We start from the raw sequence: 17262 nt of genomic DNA, 5'->3' as shown, positions 1-17262 counted from the left end.
TTTTCAGAGCATTCACACAAGGTTGGCGCCGGTGGCGACACCTACAACGTGCAGACATGAGGAAAGTTTCCAACCGATTTCTCATACACAAACACCAGTTGACCGACGTTGCCTGGTGAAACGTTGTTGTGATACCTCGTGTACGGAGGAGAAATGCGTACCATCACTTTTCCGACTTTGATAAAGGTCGGATTGTGGCCTATCGCGATTGCGGTTTATCGTATCGCAACATTGCTGCTCGCGTTAGTCGAGATCCAATGACTGTTAGCAGAATATGGAATCGGTGGGTTCAGGAGGGTAATACGGAACGCCGTGCTAGATCCCAAAGGCCTCGTATCAGTAACAGTCGAGATGACAGGCATATTATCCGCATGGCTGTAACGGATCGTAAAGCCACGTCTCGATCCCTGAGTCAACAAAGGGGGACGTTTTGCAAGTCAACAACCATCTGCACGAACTGTTTGACGACGTTTACAGCAGCGTGGGCTATCAGCCGAGACAATGATTGCGGTTACCTTTGACGCTGCATCACAGACAGGAGCGCCTGCGATGGTGTACTCAACGACTAACCTGGGTGCGCGAATGGCAAAACGTCATTTTTTCAGATGAATGACGGTTCTGTTTACAGCATAATGATGGTCGCATCCGTGTTTGGCGACATCGCGGTTAACGCACATTGGAAGCGTGTATTTGTCATCGCCATATTGGCGTATCACCCGGCGTGATTGTATGGGGTGCCATTGGTTACACGTCTCGGTCACCTCTTGTTCGCACATTGGAAGCGTGTATTTGTCATCGCCATATTGGCGTATCACCCGGCGTGATTGTATGGGGTGCCATTGGTTACACGTCTCGGTCACCTCTTGTTCGCATTGACGGCATTTTGAACAGTGGACGTTACATTTCAGAAGTATTACGACACGTGGCTCTACCCTTCATTCGATCCCTGCCAAACCCTACATCTCAGCAGGATAATGCATGACCGCATGGTACAGGTACTGTACTGGCCTTTCTGGATACAGAAAATGTTCAACTACTGCCCTGGCCAGCACATTCTCCAGATCTCTCACCAACTGAAAACGTCTGGTCAATGGTGGCCGAGCAACTGGCTCGTCACAATACGCCAGTCATTACTCTTGATAAACTGTGGTATCGTGTTGAAGCTGCATGGGCAGCTGTACCTGTACACGCCATCCAAGCTCTGTTTGACTGAATGCCCAGGCTTATCAAGGCCGTAATTTCGGCCAGAGCTGGAGATTGTGGGTACTGATTTCTCACGATCTATGCACCCAAATTGTGTGAAAATGTAATCACCTGTCAGTTCTAGTATAATATATGTGTCCAATAAATACCCGTTTATCATCTGCATTTCTTGTTGGTGTAGCAATTTTAATGGCCAGTAGTGTACTAAATTTCAGGCATAACCTCTCACCAAGGTCAAAGCGGTGGTCAACCGCCTTGACTTAACTACTGATGACATCAGCGTTTGTACGAAATAACTGCAGAAGTCAATGTCGGACGTACTAGGAAGCTATCCTTGAGAATAGTGCGGTGAAATATGTCGTTAATGGGTTATGGCAGCAGACAAACGAGTGCCATTGCTAAGAGCACGATATCGGCTGCTTCTGCCTTCCTGGGCTGGTGATTATATCGGTTGTACGTTACAGAATGGAAAACCATGGTGTGGTCAGATGAGTCTGATTTCAGTTGATTAGTAGGGTTCGAGTGTGGCGCAGACTCTACGAAGCCATGGACCCGAGTTGTCAACAAGGCGTTGTGCCAGCTGGTGATGGCTCCATAATGCTATGGGCTGCGGTTACATGGAATGGACTGGGTCCATGGACCCAATATTTATGAAGTAGATGTGAAATTCTTACTTTGCACGTTATGCCACTATATTTAATAAGTTATGTATTAACCTCTGTCTAATCCAGGTGCCCGCATCTCGTGGTCGTGCGGTAGCGTTCTCGCTTCCCACGCCCGGGTTCCCGGGTTCGATTCCCGGCGGGGTCAGGGATTTTCTCTGCCTCGTGATGGCTGGGTGTTGTGTGCTGTCCTTAGGTTAGTTAGGTTTAAGTAGTTGTAAGTTCTAGGGGACTGATGACCGTAGATGTTAAGTCCCATAGTGCTCAGAGCCATTTGAACCATTTTTTCCTAATCCAGGTGCCCTCCTTTCTTATGGGACTTAATGCTGTATCTATTTCTGGTAATGTTTATTTCCTTTGGACCTATCCAAATCCTCATTATATCGTAACTTTTTATGACGTTTTACCCATTTTTTCATGTATTACGTTTAATCTTACAGTACCTGTGTTTAATTAATTCATAGACATTTAGTAATTAATTTACATACAATCAGCCGCCTCCCACGTACATTATGCCCTAACTCACTTATAAACTTATCCCATGCTTCCTCGGTTGCCTTTCTGTTTATTTTCTTGGCACTTGTTCTTTCCTTATTATATACTTCATGAGTAATATTTTTTTCATTTCGCAAATGTACCTTGTAAGCTATCAGTTTTTTTTCTAGTTGCTTCTTCTATTTTTGCATTCCGTATTCTCAAACGATTATTATTGCTAACATATTTCTTTTATTCCTAAAATTTCATTTGCTATTTTACATACAACCTGTGTTATATTTTTCCGTCCTTTACTTACATCTTCATCTGTAGATGTTTCCCTTAAGTAAGTCTATTTTTATTAAGTTCATTTTCATAAAGAGCTGCTAAACTTTTTTCTTGTAGCACATACACGTTATACACTTCATCATTTGCTTGTCTGTGTTTTGGTTACTTACCGCCATATTGCGATTATTCTAAATTTTGAACTTACGAGATAGTCGTCAAATATATACCACTGCCTCTGCGTACTGTAACAACCACTGTCGTTATGTTTCTTAATAATTTAATTCCTTATCAGATGGTGAAGGAGGTGGGGAATACGGACTGGCAGTAGCCATCTTGCTTCACTTGATTCAAACGATGTTAAAATATATACTTACTGTTTTTTTACTGTTAAAAAGTTTGTAATGAAAGGATCAAAATAACGATTTTTTGATTTAACATAAAAAGTGATTGTGATAGCGTGTCTGATGTTAAGATGATTATGATGACGATGTTCCACCTGACAAATTCATCTAGGTGAGCTTCCAGTAAATGCTGAATGAGGAAGAAGAGGGAATGGAGGGATGAGGGGAAATGAGACATTCAGAAGATGCGTCATTAGGTTTGTGATGGAGGGGATGATTGCGGGCTGGGACATAGAGTGTGTAAGTTGAGACGGGAGCAGAAAGTAGAGGAAGTGTCTCAGAAGCCTGGTAGAGCTACTTGATCATTGATCTAAAGAAAATATATAGGGTATGGGACTCTAGGAAGTAGACTGCAAGGATGCAGGTCGGATTCTTGTGTGAGGAAAGGCGAAATGAAATTGGCATGGGATACGATGTGGAGAATGTGAATGAAGAGGGTGAGACGTGCCGGTATAGGCACGGCAGTAGCCCAGAACTGGAGAGGATTGGGGAGAAGGAGGGTTTTGACCGTCTACTTTATAGTACGTATATTTGCAAAGATGTTCGAGAAATCTGAGGAGAGATGGCAGGAAAAATATATCCACTGATACAGACGTCTGTAATAAATGGAAGGTGGGTACGTTTGGTGGAATGGAATTTATTCCGTTCTAGGACTAATAAAATTTTGAAGATGTGGAAATCCATGTTACGTGGAAAGGTGAGGAGGGGTTGTCTGAAGTTTTGTCGGTGTTGATGACGGTGCGAGGACGTAACTCAGAAGTTAGTGGTTTTTTGTGATTTAGACTGTGATGGTCTTTTAGTTAGTTTGCCGTTGACTGTCATGGTCATTTTACTATAAATAAACGCATGGGACTGTTATGAGCAGTGAACTAGAAGTGGCAGACACGTAAGCAACTGAAGGTACGTTCTATTATTGCTTGATAAGTAGAGACAGATGCGCTAGTCTGTCTCAGCTGTATACGAGAGACAGAGGAACAGTGATGAGGAGAGAGGCATGCCTGTGGATGGATGTAAGATTCGAGTTCGAGTATCGTTGTTGTCGACTAAATAGTTGATGTATGAGAAAGGAAGCTATTATTGGGAAGTGCATATTTTTGCAGTTTGAACAGACCAGACGCCTATACTCGGTAAAAGGCTCTTCAAAGGTTGTGAGAGACACATATGACAGCACGATGCTTGTTCAGATGTAGGGAAAAGATGTGGATGAGGTTTTGGAGCTGATCGTGCATGTAGTATTTCGTAAGGAAATCACAGTGCGTTTTAGGAACTGGGAATTGCATTTCTCAATATTTGGGGTTGCATTGGGTTTGGAGAGAATGAAGTACGATGCTGAAGATGAAAGAACGGTTTAATGGGTCCGTAGGAGGAGGAGGTTTCCCTGGAAGGTTCATTAGCGTAAAGGTTGAAATGTTGGAGATCATTTGGAGCTTGGGTTTTAAACCACCATATAGAATAGCACTACACAAAATTGCTAGGTTTGCATGTAGGAGGAAGAATTTTCTGTAACATGGCACTTGGTAATGAGTCACGAGCAGTTCCTATGTTTGGTGTGCTGGAAAGCGTAACTTTGTGCTATGCTGTTGGTACAGTGTTTAACTTGTTTTGTTGCGTTGTGTGAAAGTATTTAAAGTTTGGAGAAGGAAGTGGCATGGTTGGCGGTTGTGGACGTAAAGAGCTACGGTGTGTTGGTAGTTCGGGTCACTGGATACCTTCAGGGTATACAGCAGAGAGGTTGATCTTACTGAGACTGTAATGTTTAGTTATTGTGGAGGAGATGATGGTGTGGTTAAGGATTTGTACCAGTGAAGCGGTTGAAAGTTTTCCAGTCCTAAATTGAGCTTATTGGTTAACGTGTAATGGGTTGCTGAGTTTTGTGCATGCCTATTGCTTGTACCAATGTTTCAGTGCATAAAAGGGGTTACCGCTGTGTCGCTATAGTTGACAGGAGAGTCTGAGAGTCATCCAATCTCGGATGTGTAGCAGTATCGTTACAGACGACGGGATTCTCTTCAGCTGAGGTGGGGACAGGGGAACTGGGTGAGGGGAGATGTAGGTGAATATGGATTTAGACAAGGTATTTTGGGGGCAGGATGGTGTGAATTGTAACTGGGATTTTTCAGACTAATTAGCTAGCTTCTGATTGGTGTATGGAAGGAACCCCAATAGGCGTTCCAGTTAATGCGTATACAGTCATATTTGTTTTTCTTTTGGGTGGGAGAGCCCTAGGAGTGTGGAAGGGAAATAGCGCAGCCGACATTATCTGTCAGATGTTTGATGGGATTGTGAGGAAGATCGGGATGTGATGTCTTCCAATCCCGTTGAGAACATGTACGGGAGACATGAGGGTGAAGTTAGAAAATCAGTAGAATGAACACTTATAAAAGTGCTCGCCCTCATTTTTATCCACAGAGTTATTGGGTAAGATTCCTTAGGCACTATTCGTGACCAATTGTACATTGATTAGGGTACTGATAGCCATTAGTGAGAGACACGGGGAGCGTTATCAAAATATTGTTGTTAACAAGCTGCTTACGTCGACTGTTTTTTGCTCCTTGATAGGGTGAAGCCACGTGGTCGAAAGCCTACAGCCATCATCTCTGTTGAAATTTCGTTCAATCCTGAGGATATCTGCAGCCTCTCTGACGTTTCCTTCTATAAGTATTACCTTCTTTGGCTAGCACTCGTATAATATTTTAAAATAAAATACATATCTAGCGCACATGCTTCTTGCTGTTTCGCTACTACAAATTTCACAGTTTCGTTTAAACGTACAGTACGACGGGCTTTCAATAAGTAACGGAAAACATTCTTTTCTCGGCCTATATCGGTTGAAAAATGTAGATGTTGTGGGCTATCGACAAATATTCCCGCTTGTTTCTTGAAGTTCCGATAGTTGACGTCGCTATACATTGACTTCAAAATGGCGTCTGCGACGGGGGTGCGATCCAAGCAGAGAGCTGTCATTGAGTTTCATTTGGCGGGAAACCACAGCATCGCAGACATTCATAGCCGCTCGCAGAATGTCTACGGATACCCGGAGTGAACAAAAGCAAGGTGAGTCGGGCAAGGTGTCCGTCATGATAACAACAAGGTCGCGCAAGTCTGTGAGATCTGCCAGGTGCTGGGTGGGCGCGCGCAGCTGTGATTCCTGCAGTGTTGAAAGTGTGGACACTCTTATTCGAGGTGATTGAAAAAATCACAATAAATACCCTCGCTCGCTCAACTGGACGTCTCTGTTGGTAGTGCTGATACACTCGTCCACCAGTTGGAGGTGTGTACCCACTGGGTTCCTCGAAGCCTAAAAGAAGACCATAAAGAGCAACCAAAGACCATCTGCGAGGAATTGCTTGCGCTTTATGAGTCTGATCGTGGCAAAGGCGATGGAACACGGGTTCATCACTTCGAACCGGAAACAAAACGGCAATTCGTGGTGTGGCGCCACACCACCTCTCGTCCGAAGAAAAGGTTCACAACCGCACCTACAGCCGGGAGAGTCATGGCGACGTCTTCTGAACCTCTAAAGGGGTTATTCTGTTTCATGTCTTCCCTCATCGTGCTACTATTAATCCTGAAGTGTGAATCTGAACAAACCACTTCAGCATGTTCGTCGCCACGAAAATGCAAACGAACTTCTCCTTCTCCATAACAAAGGGAGGATCTATTAAAGACTGTGCATTTAAGAGAAGCTCACACATCTTCATTGGACTGTTCCTCCTCATGTACCCTATAGCACAGATCTCGCATCTCTCGAGTGCCATCCGTCCGACTTCCATCTGTTTGACCCATTGAAAGATGCACTCCGCGGAAGCACTACTTCGATGATGGGGAGATTATTGATGCAGCAAGACTTCTACTCCACTATCGACGAATAGACTGGTGCGAGCATACAGGCCCTCACAGTAAGGTGCCGTAACACCGTCGCATTGGACGGAGATTATGTCTGAAAGAAAGAGCTGTTTGGAAAAAGGAGTGGGGAATAATAAGATGTATTGGAATCACGAATAAAAACAATCTGGTCTTAGAAGAAAAAAACGTGTTTCGTTACCTACTGAACATCCCGCGTACACTACCGACCATTAAAATTATTCACCACGAAGATGACGTGCAATAAAGGCGAACTTTAACCGATAGCAAAAAGATGCCGTAATATGCAAATGATTAGCTTTTCACAGCATTCATACAAGGTTGGCGCCGGTGGCGACAACTACAACGTGCTGGCATGAGTTTTCAACCGATTTCTCATACACAAACAGCAGTTGACCGGCGTTGCCTGATGAAACGTTGTTGTGATGCCTCCAGTAAGGAGCAGCGATGCGTACCATCACGTTTCCGACTTTGATAACGGTCAGATTGTAGCCTATCGCGATGGCGGTTTATCGTATCGTGACATTGCTGCTCGCGTTGGTCGAGATCCAATGACTGTTAGCAGAATATGGATCGGTGGGTTCAGGCGAATAATACGGAACGCCATGCTGGATCCCAACGGCCTCGTATCACTAGCAGTCGAGATGACAGGCATCTTATTCGCATGGCTGTAGCGGATCGTGCAGCCACGTCTCGATCCCTGAGTCAACAGATGGTGACGTTTGCAAGACAACAAAAAACTGCACGAACAATTCGACGACGTGTGCAGCAACTTGGACTATCAGCTCGGAGACCATGGTTTCGTTTACCCTTGACAGACAGGAGCGGCTGCGATCGTGTACTCAACGACTAACCTGGGTGCACGAATGGCAGAACGTCATTTTTTCGGATGAATCCACGTTATGTCTACAGCATCATGATGGTCGCATCCGTGTCTGGCGACATCGCGGTGAACGCACATTGCACGCTTGTATTCGTCATCGCCATATTGCGTATCACCCGGCGTGATGGTATTATGCGGTGCCATTGGTTAAACGTCTCAGTCACCTCTTGTTCGCATTGACGGTGCTTTGAACGGTGGATATTACGTTTCAGAAGTGTTACGACCCGTGGCTCTACCCTTCATTCGATCCCTGCGAAACCATACATTTCAGCAGGATAATGCACGACCGCATGTTGCAGGTCCTGTACGGGCCTTTCTGGACCCAGAAAATGTTCTACTGCTGCTCTGGTCAGCAGACTCTCCAGATCTCTCACTAATTGAAAACGTCTGGTCAATGGTGGCCGAGCAACTGGCTCGTCACAATACGCTAGTCACTACTCTTGATGAACTGTGGTATCGTGTTGAAGTTGCATGGGCAGCTGTACATGTACACGCCATCCAAGCTCTGTTTGACTCAACGCCCAGGCGTATCTAGGCCGCTATTACGGCCGGTTGTGGTTGTTCTGGGTACTGATTTCTCAGGGTCTATGCACCCAAATTGCGTGAAAATGTAATCACATGTCAGTTCTAGTGTAATATATTTGTCCAATGAATACCCGTTTATCATCTGCATTTCTTCTTGGTGTAACAATTTTAGTGGCCAGAGGGGTATTTTAGTGCTGAATATAAAATGTAGTCCTTAAATGATTAGCCCAAATTATATCTTTTTCGGTATTTTACTTCAGTAACATATGGTAACCTTGAGCAAGAGGTTCCTCGTCCATCGTTCAAAGGGCCTGTCTGTGGGAAATTTCTCATAGCCGTTGGCCATAATTGTTTCCCATCAATTTCCTATCAAACCTTAATTAATATTACAAACTGGAACATTGTCGCGAATAAAACAGTGACCCGTATATACTATAAGTTTCTTATTCCAAATTATTATTTTAGAAAGTGCGAGTAGTGCCTGTTGTCATATGCTTATGAGAATACTCTGGATTCAGCATAGCTAGAAAATGAAAGTGAAAAACTGAAGTACTGAGATTGTTACATAATATGTCTTGAGAGAGCACACCCGCTCAACTGGCATATTCGGCAGTCAGGAATTTTTGATCTGAAGAGCAGTATGAAGTATAGAAAATATCATTTGGCAAAGTACGTCGAACGAATGATTGTACAACACTCATCAAGAAGTTCTGCAACTCGGATCTCAAGAACGATGAAACTCAGCAGTCTTAGAACAGAGGAGAAGAAACTTTGAGGCGGTACGCGCTGACAAAAGCTGTCCACTAGGATGGAGAACCAGACGAAACACCCATGTACAAGAATCACAATAAAATTCGAAAATCTTTTAGTCTTATCCCAAAAATGTTATATTGTCCCTCTCTAGGACCGACAGCAACTTGATCCTGATATCATCATTTTAGAGTAGTGCCGCTTAACTAGTGCCAAATAAAAGCAGAATACTGTTCCGATACAAGAGAAGGTTAACTGTATTTTGTATTCAGAATATCATGAAATATTTACTATCACTTTTAACAAGTCTTAAGCAGTTTCTTCGTGCATTAGAATCAGAAGCATAGGAAGTATACACAGTGAATGTAATATATTCTCCCGCATATATTGTGAAATCTTCAGTAGAAATACGCAACTGTTTTCACAGGATCGAAATTCGTTAGGTTGTTTCATCCCGCAGTACGCTAGAGAAATAATCTTACAGCCTTTTGACTGAAAATATTAAACTTTCCGATGGCGACTTGAGCAACAATCGGTTGATAGCTTCCTCACTCATTATATTAGAAAGGTGTCGTAGTTAACTCTAGAGAGTCGATACTAAAGAAGAAAACGAGGAAAAAAGGCTTTTAAGCTTCACTAATTTCACTTCCACGTATGCCCTTGGAAATAGATCGATGGAGTAATAGAGGAAGGAGCAAACGAACATATGCGCATGCGCGTTTGGAGCACTCCCCAAAATTAGCTGGGATGAAACACAAAGAAAAGAGCGCTCAGTGTACAGACGTCAGTAACAGGGAAATCCTAGCCAGACAGCAATACTTCGACGGGTAAAAAATTACAGGGACAACCGAAAGCTGGTGGACTGCATTTCTGCTTTTACAGGGATGGAGTATTTAAGTTGGTCATTGCATAGGAGCCAGCTGTCAACTGAACGGCGTATGAACTTTAACGTCCATCGTTAATTTTATTTCGCAAATGAAAGCGCCAACGTGTCGTACAGACAGCCCATCAGAAATTTGTTTAGTACTAGATATTACAACGGAAAAAACAACTCAGATTTGAAAGGAAGGCTTTAATAAGGCAACGACTTTAAACAGAAATAGTACAAGACATGAAAAAAATCTTCGGCACTGTAGTCGAAATCAACAACGTAACGTTCCAGAACTGAGACCATAATAATTTATCTTATCTAGAATCATACCAGTATTAAGGTATAAACAACAGGGGGTCATAGAAGATTGATTCGAATCACGTTTCAACATTCACAATTGCTAAAAAATCTTTGGTTCTGGTATAGCAAGACTTTGATTCAGAGAGTGAATGTGGGTAGAGTCGAAGTTTCATTGGACGTTAAGTAATGAAATAAATACGATACCAGTTGATAGGACTTTTGTCACGCCGTTTTGATATCCCATTTAGTATCTCTAATCTTACGAACATCAAGAATTTTAGATTTAATGATGCCGCTGAATACTCACAAGTAGAAACGGGATTTAACGGTAACCAGAGCTACGATCGGTTTCCGGGACAACATGAGCTTCGTTGAAAGGTAGTTTTCAAAACTTCGCTGCCATTCGCTGGAATGGTTTAAATATGAGGACAAGGCCCAGACGACAGTTATCGTTTGTTCTAACGTGCGCCATAGCCTGCTTATCGCTGCTTCCTCTACCCTCAATGCCAACCGCAAGAGCCTCTTCAACGGGTTGCATGAAGCCCCCAGGCATATGCATTAAGTATACTAGGCGATCCTTCTCATCCAATCAATAGCGTCTGTCGCTGCGAAGTAAAAAAAACGCGTTGCTTGGGACCTAAATGCTCATATATCGCGGCAAGTGTTAACGCGCTGCTGTGCCATCAACCAACAGACAGGATGACTACATAAACATGACACTCATGTTTTCTGTGAAAGTTTTGCATAGTTTGTAATATCTAAACAAAAATACCCTTTCACCTTAGCAGTATTCGTAAATAATATAAATGTGGCATAAGGCATGCTGGAGGTTCAAATGGGTCTGAGCACTATGGGACTTAATATCTGTGGTCAACAGTCCCCTAGAACTTAGAACTACTTAAACCTAACTAACCTAAGGACATCACACACATCCATGCCCGAGGCATGTTGGAGGCAGGCGGCCACTGTTACGATAATCAAGAGTTACGCATTCAGGCTGACTGAGTCTTAAAGGTAAAAGTCAGTTATCAGGCAAAAAAAAAAACAAGAAAAACAATATTTTATAAATCACAGACTGAAAGCACTTGGCATAAATTGTACTACACCTACTCTGGAACGATTGCTGGACATATATAACAATGTATTATTATTTTAGATTTTGACTGTATGTCCCTTGTCATACTGTACAACAGTTGTGATTGCAGCTTTTGACGAAATTTAGCGTCACGTAATATTCCCGAAGTTAAGCAAACGCTTTGTGTAGCCTTTTTTCAGTGAAATTTCATTATAATTTGTATAAAAATTTTTCTTTTATCTCATAATAAAGTTTTTTCTTAGCCATCGGACACATGGTATAATAAATGTACACTACTGACTATTAAAATTGCTACACCAAGTAGAAATGCAAATGATAAACGGATATTCATTGGACAAATATAATATACTAGACCTGACATTTGATTACATTTTCACGCAATTTGTGTGCATAGATCCTCAGAAATCAGTACCCACAATCTCCACCTTTGGCCGTAATAACGGCCTTGATAATCGTGGGTATTCAGTCAAACAGAGCTTGGATGGGGTGTACAGGTACAGGTGCCTATGCGGCTTCAACACGATACCACAGCTCATCAAGAGTAGTGACTGGCGTATTGTGACGAGTCACTGGCTCGGCCACCAATGACCAGACGTTTTCAGTTGGTGAGAGATCTCGAGAATGTGCTGGCCAGGGCAGCAGTCGAACATTTTCTGTATCCACAAAGGTCCATACAGGACCTGCAACATACGGTCGTGCATTATCCCTCTGAAATGTAGTGTTTCGCAGGGATCGAATGAAGGGTAGAGCCACGGGTTGTAACACATCTGAAATGTAACGTCCACTGTTCAAAATTCCGTCAGTGCGAACAAGAGGGGACCGAGACGTGTAACCAATGGCATCCCATACCATCACGCCGGGTGATACGCCAATATGGCGATGACGTATACACGCTTCCAATGTGCGTACATCGCGATGTCGCCAAACACGGATGTGACCATCATGATGCTGTAAACAGAACCTGGATTCATCCGAAAAAATGACATAATGCCATTCGTGCACCCAGTTTCGTCGTTGAGTACACCATCGCAGGCTCTCCTGTCTGTGATGCAGCGTCAAGGGTAACCGCAGCCATGGTCACCGAGCTGATAGTCCATGCTGCTGCAAACGTCGTCGGAACGTTCGAGCAGATGGTTGTTGTCTTCAAAACGTCCCCATCTGCTGACTCAGGGATCATGACGTGGCTGTACGATGCGTTACATCCATGCTGATAACATGCATGTCATCTCGACTGCTAGTGATACGATCCATTGGGTTCCAGCATGGCTTTCCGTATTAACCAGCTGAACCTACCGACTCCATATTCTGCTAACAGTCACTGGATCTCGACCAACGCGAGCAGCAATGTCGCGATACGATAAACCGCCATCGTGATAGGCTACAATCAGACCTTTATCAAAGTCAGGAACGTGATGGTACGCATTTCTCCATTTACACGAGGCATCACGACAACGTGTCACCAGGCAACGTCGGTCAACCGCTGTTGTGTATGAGAAATCGGTTGGAAACTTTCCTCATGTCAGCACGTAGTAGATGTCGCCACGGGCGCCAACCTTGTGTGAATGCTCTAAAATGCTAATCATGTGCATATCGCAGCATCTTCTGGTGTCGTTTCAATTTCGCGTCTGTAGCACGTCATCTTCGTTGTGTAGCAATGTTAATGGCCAGTAGTGTACATTAGCTGATGCGCGTTGGCGCCGCTATGCATTTTGTATTGCAACCTGGTGGCAAAATTATCTTTTTGGTAAGCACTGTGCTGAATAAAACTGTGTCTGTATTGTGCGAACTTGAACAACGCCGTATCTACTTGCAGCCCCGCTCCTCAGTTGGTGTAGTACAGTTTGTGCCAAGTGATTTCACTCAAGTGGAGTTATAAAGCTAACAAATACTATGTCTTAAAAATATTTTTCTATTTGGGTTTTCGTAGTTATGTGATGATAGATAAACTCCGAAACGCATCATATGATTGGTTCAAATGGATCTGAGCACTATGGGACTTAACATCTGAGGTCATCAGTCCCATAGAACTTAGAACTACTTAAACCTAGCTAACCTAAGGACATCCCACACGTCCGTGCCCGAGGCAGGATTCGAACTTGCGACCGTAGCGGTCGCGCGGTTCCAGATGAAGCGCCTAGAACCGCTCGGCCACACAAGCCGGCGCGCGCAATAAGAGCAGTAAAGTCATTCTTCGCCTGATGTCTGACTTCTATCTTTGGACCCCAGTTAGCCTGAATTCAGAACTATTAATTAGTATTCATAATGTACGTTAAAAATTAAAATTATTTTGGTGCATAAATTCGTAGCGTATTTGTTTTCCAAGGTGGTATTTCTGTTGCTTTGGGTTTATTTACCGACTACCATTTTTGTGTGTGTGTGTGAAATCTTATGGGACGTAACTGCTAAGGTCAGCAGTCCCTAAGCGTACACACTACTTAACCTAAATTAACCTAAGGACAAACACACACCCCCATGCCCGAGGGAGGACTCGAACCTCCCCCGGGACCAGCTGCGCAATAATTTTTTTTAAATTTCTTGTTCACTTTACTATTGATGTTTACATATTGTCATTTGTAGATAATGAATAGAGCTATGGCCATTAGAAAATGGAGTGCCAATTGCAGAGATCGGCACATTTCTGATATATTCTTCCGCTTGAGTACAGTAGAAGGGGGACAGAAGCAGAGGCAGGCCGAAACATGTGCGCCGTGTGTCAGCATAATGCCACTGAACAGAGAACGGCTGTAAAATGGTTTTATCGATTTATTCAGGGCCGTTTTGACATTAGGGACTCTCCGCGTTCAGGAAGGCTTTCCGGGTTTGATGAAAATCTTTTAAATGCATTGACCCACAATGATACGCTTCACTGTACTAGAGAACTGACAACTCTGATGTACTGTGATCATTCCAGAGTCGCGCAACATTTGCATGCAATGCGGGAGGTTAAAAAATTGGGTGTATAAGTACCGCATGCTCTAAGCTAAAATCACAAAAAAACAGCAGGTAGACGTGTGCATCTCTGCTTGCTCGTCATCAGTTGCCTCGTGAACAACACCGACCATTCCTATTCTGCATCGTTACTGGTGACGAGAAATTGTGTCTAGGCTAATATGAGAAAAACAAGGAATGGTCGAGTCCAAACAAAGCAGAAAAACCCCATATGAAGATCTGCGCTCATCCGCAAAAGACAATGTAACGCATCTAGTGGAACAGCGACGGTGTAGTGTGCTACGAACAGTTTCCCTGAGGTGTAAACATCACTGCTGACACTTATTGTCAACAACTGATAAGACATGTTGCAGGCGCAATTCAAGAACAACGAACAGAAAGTCTGCGTGAAGTGATGCATCTTATTCACCTGCTTTCCGCCCTCAGATTTTCACCTTTTCCGCTCTCTCTCGAACAACCTCCAGGGAATTACCTTTACGGATGAAAATGCGTCAGAACTTGGCTCGACGAGTTCTTAGCCTCCATGTAATTTCTACAGTCACGAAAACGACAGGTCACCTTAGCTTTGGGAGACTGTTGTGAATATTGAAGGAGAATATATTGCAGATGACGGAAGTCTCTGTAATGTGTATGTGTTGTGTTTAGTAATCTTATGGAGAGACGCTACGAACTTACGCACCAACCTAATATTTAAAGTATTAATATACCGAGATACGGTTAAATTTTCGTAGAAGCAACGAGTGTTTATTTTTCTGTTATTGTTTAAGCTCTATAAGATTAAAAAGGGAGTTTCTAGCGTTATAAGACTATCTGAAAACTGAAGTCAAATTACGATTCTACTCCACTCGTCCGTAAAAGTCGAAAAAATTGGTCTGACCCACAGTGTATGTTGAACATCTTTCTTTGCAGCAGTTTTCTTCTCTGGCCCTGTGTCATAGCCACTCGTATGTTTCAAATCCACCTTCTAGTTTTTATTGCATAGCACCATATATTCCTTCCGCTTGTTGTCACATTCCACACGTTCTTGCTACAGCCATCACTAAGTTCCAGTTTCATTCTCAAACAGTGGTGTATGTCCTTTTCTCTAAGCATCTCTCTCTCTCTCTCTCTCTCTCTCTCTCTCTCCCACACACACACACACACACACACACACACACACACATATATATATATATATATATATATATATATATATATATATATATATATATATATATATATGTATTCAACTAAGAACATTTATTTGAACCATTATTATTTTAAGAGTTATCATTGGGGCAATAGGAGGCTTAAATTAAACATCGCTACGACAAAATCTAGCATACTCCTCGATTAGATATTTAGGCTGAATAATCAGACCACCAACCGTTAGAGAAAACGTGTGAGAAATATATTTTATTATTTATTCTTTACTAAGACTAATTATAGTGATACTATTGAAACAAATAAATTTGTTCTTTATAAACCAAATTAAATTCGTAATATTCTTATCACTCTTGTCCCTAGGAGTTTTACCACCATTTTTTCGGTTCCTACCAAAATGTATTGTCATACAATCACTATCACTTATAGAAAAAAACATAGCAACTATTATAACAATTATAGTTGTACTATCCACAATTACACTTTATTATCGTATACGAATCAGATTTTAAGCTCTAATTATATCGTATACCGAAAATTCGTAATCAGTAAAAATAAAATCACAAAAATCAAGAATTATTCTTCCTGCAACTGTAATAATCTCAACAACAGGACTGATTTCAACATCAGCTTTAATTTCAATATACTAAGGACTTAAGTCAATTAAACTAATAACCTTCAAAGTTATAATGAAAATAATAATCTTTTAGGCCTTAGTGAAACTTTACACCTCCAAATTGCAGTCTAGACTCATAACTGAATATAGGACCAACTCTCTCTCTCTCTCTCTGTCTCTCTCTCACACACATACACACACTATATATATATATATATATATATATATATATATATATATATATATATATATATATATAGTGTGTATGTGTTTGTGTGTGTGTGTGAGAGAGAGAGAGAGAGGGAGAGAGAGAGAGAGAGAGAAAATGGGGTAATAAGGTGGTCTGCCATAGCCAGGGGTAGAGATAATGGTCGAAATGGCTACACACTGTAAGCTAAAGATGAACAGAGCCACAGAGCTAGACGAAAAAGAGAATGAGGAATACGGAAAAGATAGTTAAAGTTTCGTATACCTTCCGTGCATATGAAAGTGTATCCTTGCGCGTAATGGTCTCCTGGCCCACACTCAGCACGTGTTACGTGTGGCCATCACAACCTTTTTGCCTTCTTTACTTATGTGGATTCACTTGGTCTTCCAGATATGTAAGGAGAATCTTCTCACTGGCGAAGAGGAGAACTTGGCCACCGGGTGGTTCCGCACAAGCGTGAAAGGAATCTGCAGCTTAGCTGAGTTGATACGACCGGGCGCAGACAAGGCTCGAATTGAGGGCACGTGCTGGCAGCTGCTAGATGCTATTCAGCCATCCACGAAGTACCGGAACGTTTTGACGGAGGGCGACGTCTGGGTGAAGAACCTGATGTTTCGCTACGACGGTGAGGGAAGGCCCTCAGAGGTGCGGCTGATCGACTTCCAGCTCGTCAGATACGTTCCTCCAGCCTATGAGGTGGGTATACTGATTTACAGTGTGGCACTGAGATGCAAAATACAAGTTTAAACTCGATTATTTTATTCTTCCACAGCTGATTAGTACGAATCTTACGAGCTCCGCTATAGTTGTTACTCTAGAATGGGTGGACAAGAATATGGAAACACCACAACACATTGCCATGCATAATACGGTGTAGGAAAACTGTCGTCTCGCAACGGATAAATAAAGCTTATGAATTAAGCTTTTCTACGATTTTCGAGTTGATATTACACCATTTCTCCTGAAAACCAAGGAAAGGTCTGGTAAAAATAATAGAAAAAATGAGCGTTTGGCGTCATTGGCCGGGAG

At 42.6% G+C, this 17262-nt stretch overlaps 1 protein-coding gene across 1 annotated transcript in view; it reads left to right on the top strand.

Moving 5' to 3' along the window:
* LOC126088310 (uncharacterized) overlaps positions 1–17262 on the top strand; it is a 79113-nt gene that overhangs the window by 18830 nt on the left and 43021 nt on the right. The window contains exon 3 of the mRNA XM_049906441.1: positions 16624–16929. Within this exon, the coding sequence (XP_049762398.1) occupies positions 16624–16929 (306 nt within the window). The remainder of the gene's footprint in view (positions 1–16623; positions 16930–17262) is intronic.

Source organism: Schistocerca cancellata, chromosome 6 (genome assembly GCF_023864275.1).
Source record: "Schistocerca cancellata isolate TAMUIC-IGC-003103 chromosome 6, iqSchCanc2.1, whole genome shotgun sequence".
Classification (NCBI taxonomy): domain Eukaryota; kingdom Metazoa; phylum Arthropoda; class Insecta; order Orthoptera; family Acrididae; genus Schistocerca; species Schistocerca cancellata.
This window is presented reverse-complemented; position numbering and strand designations above follow the sequence as displayed.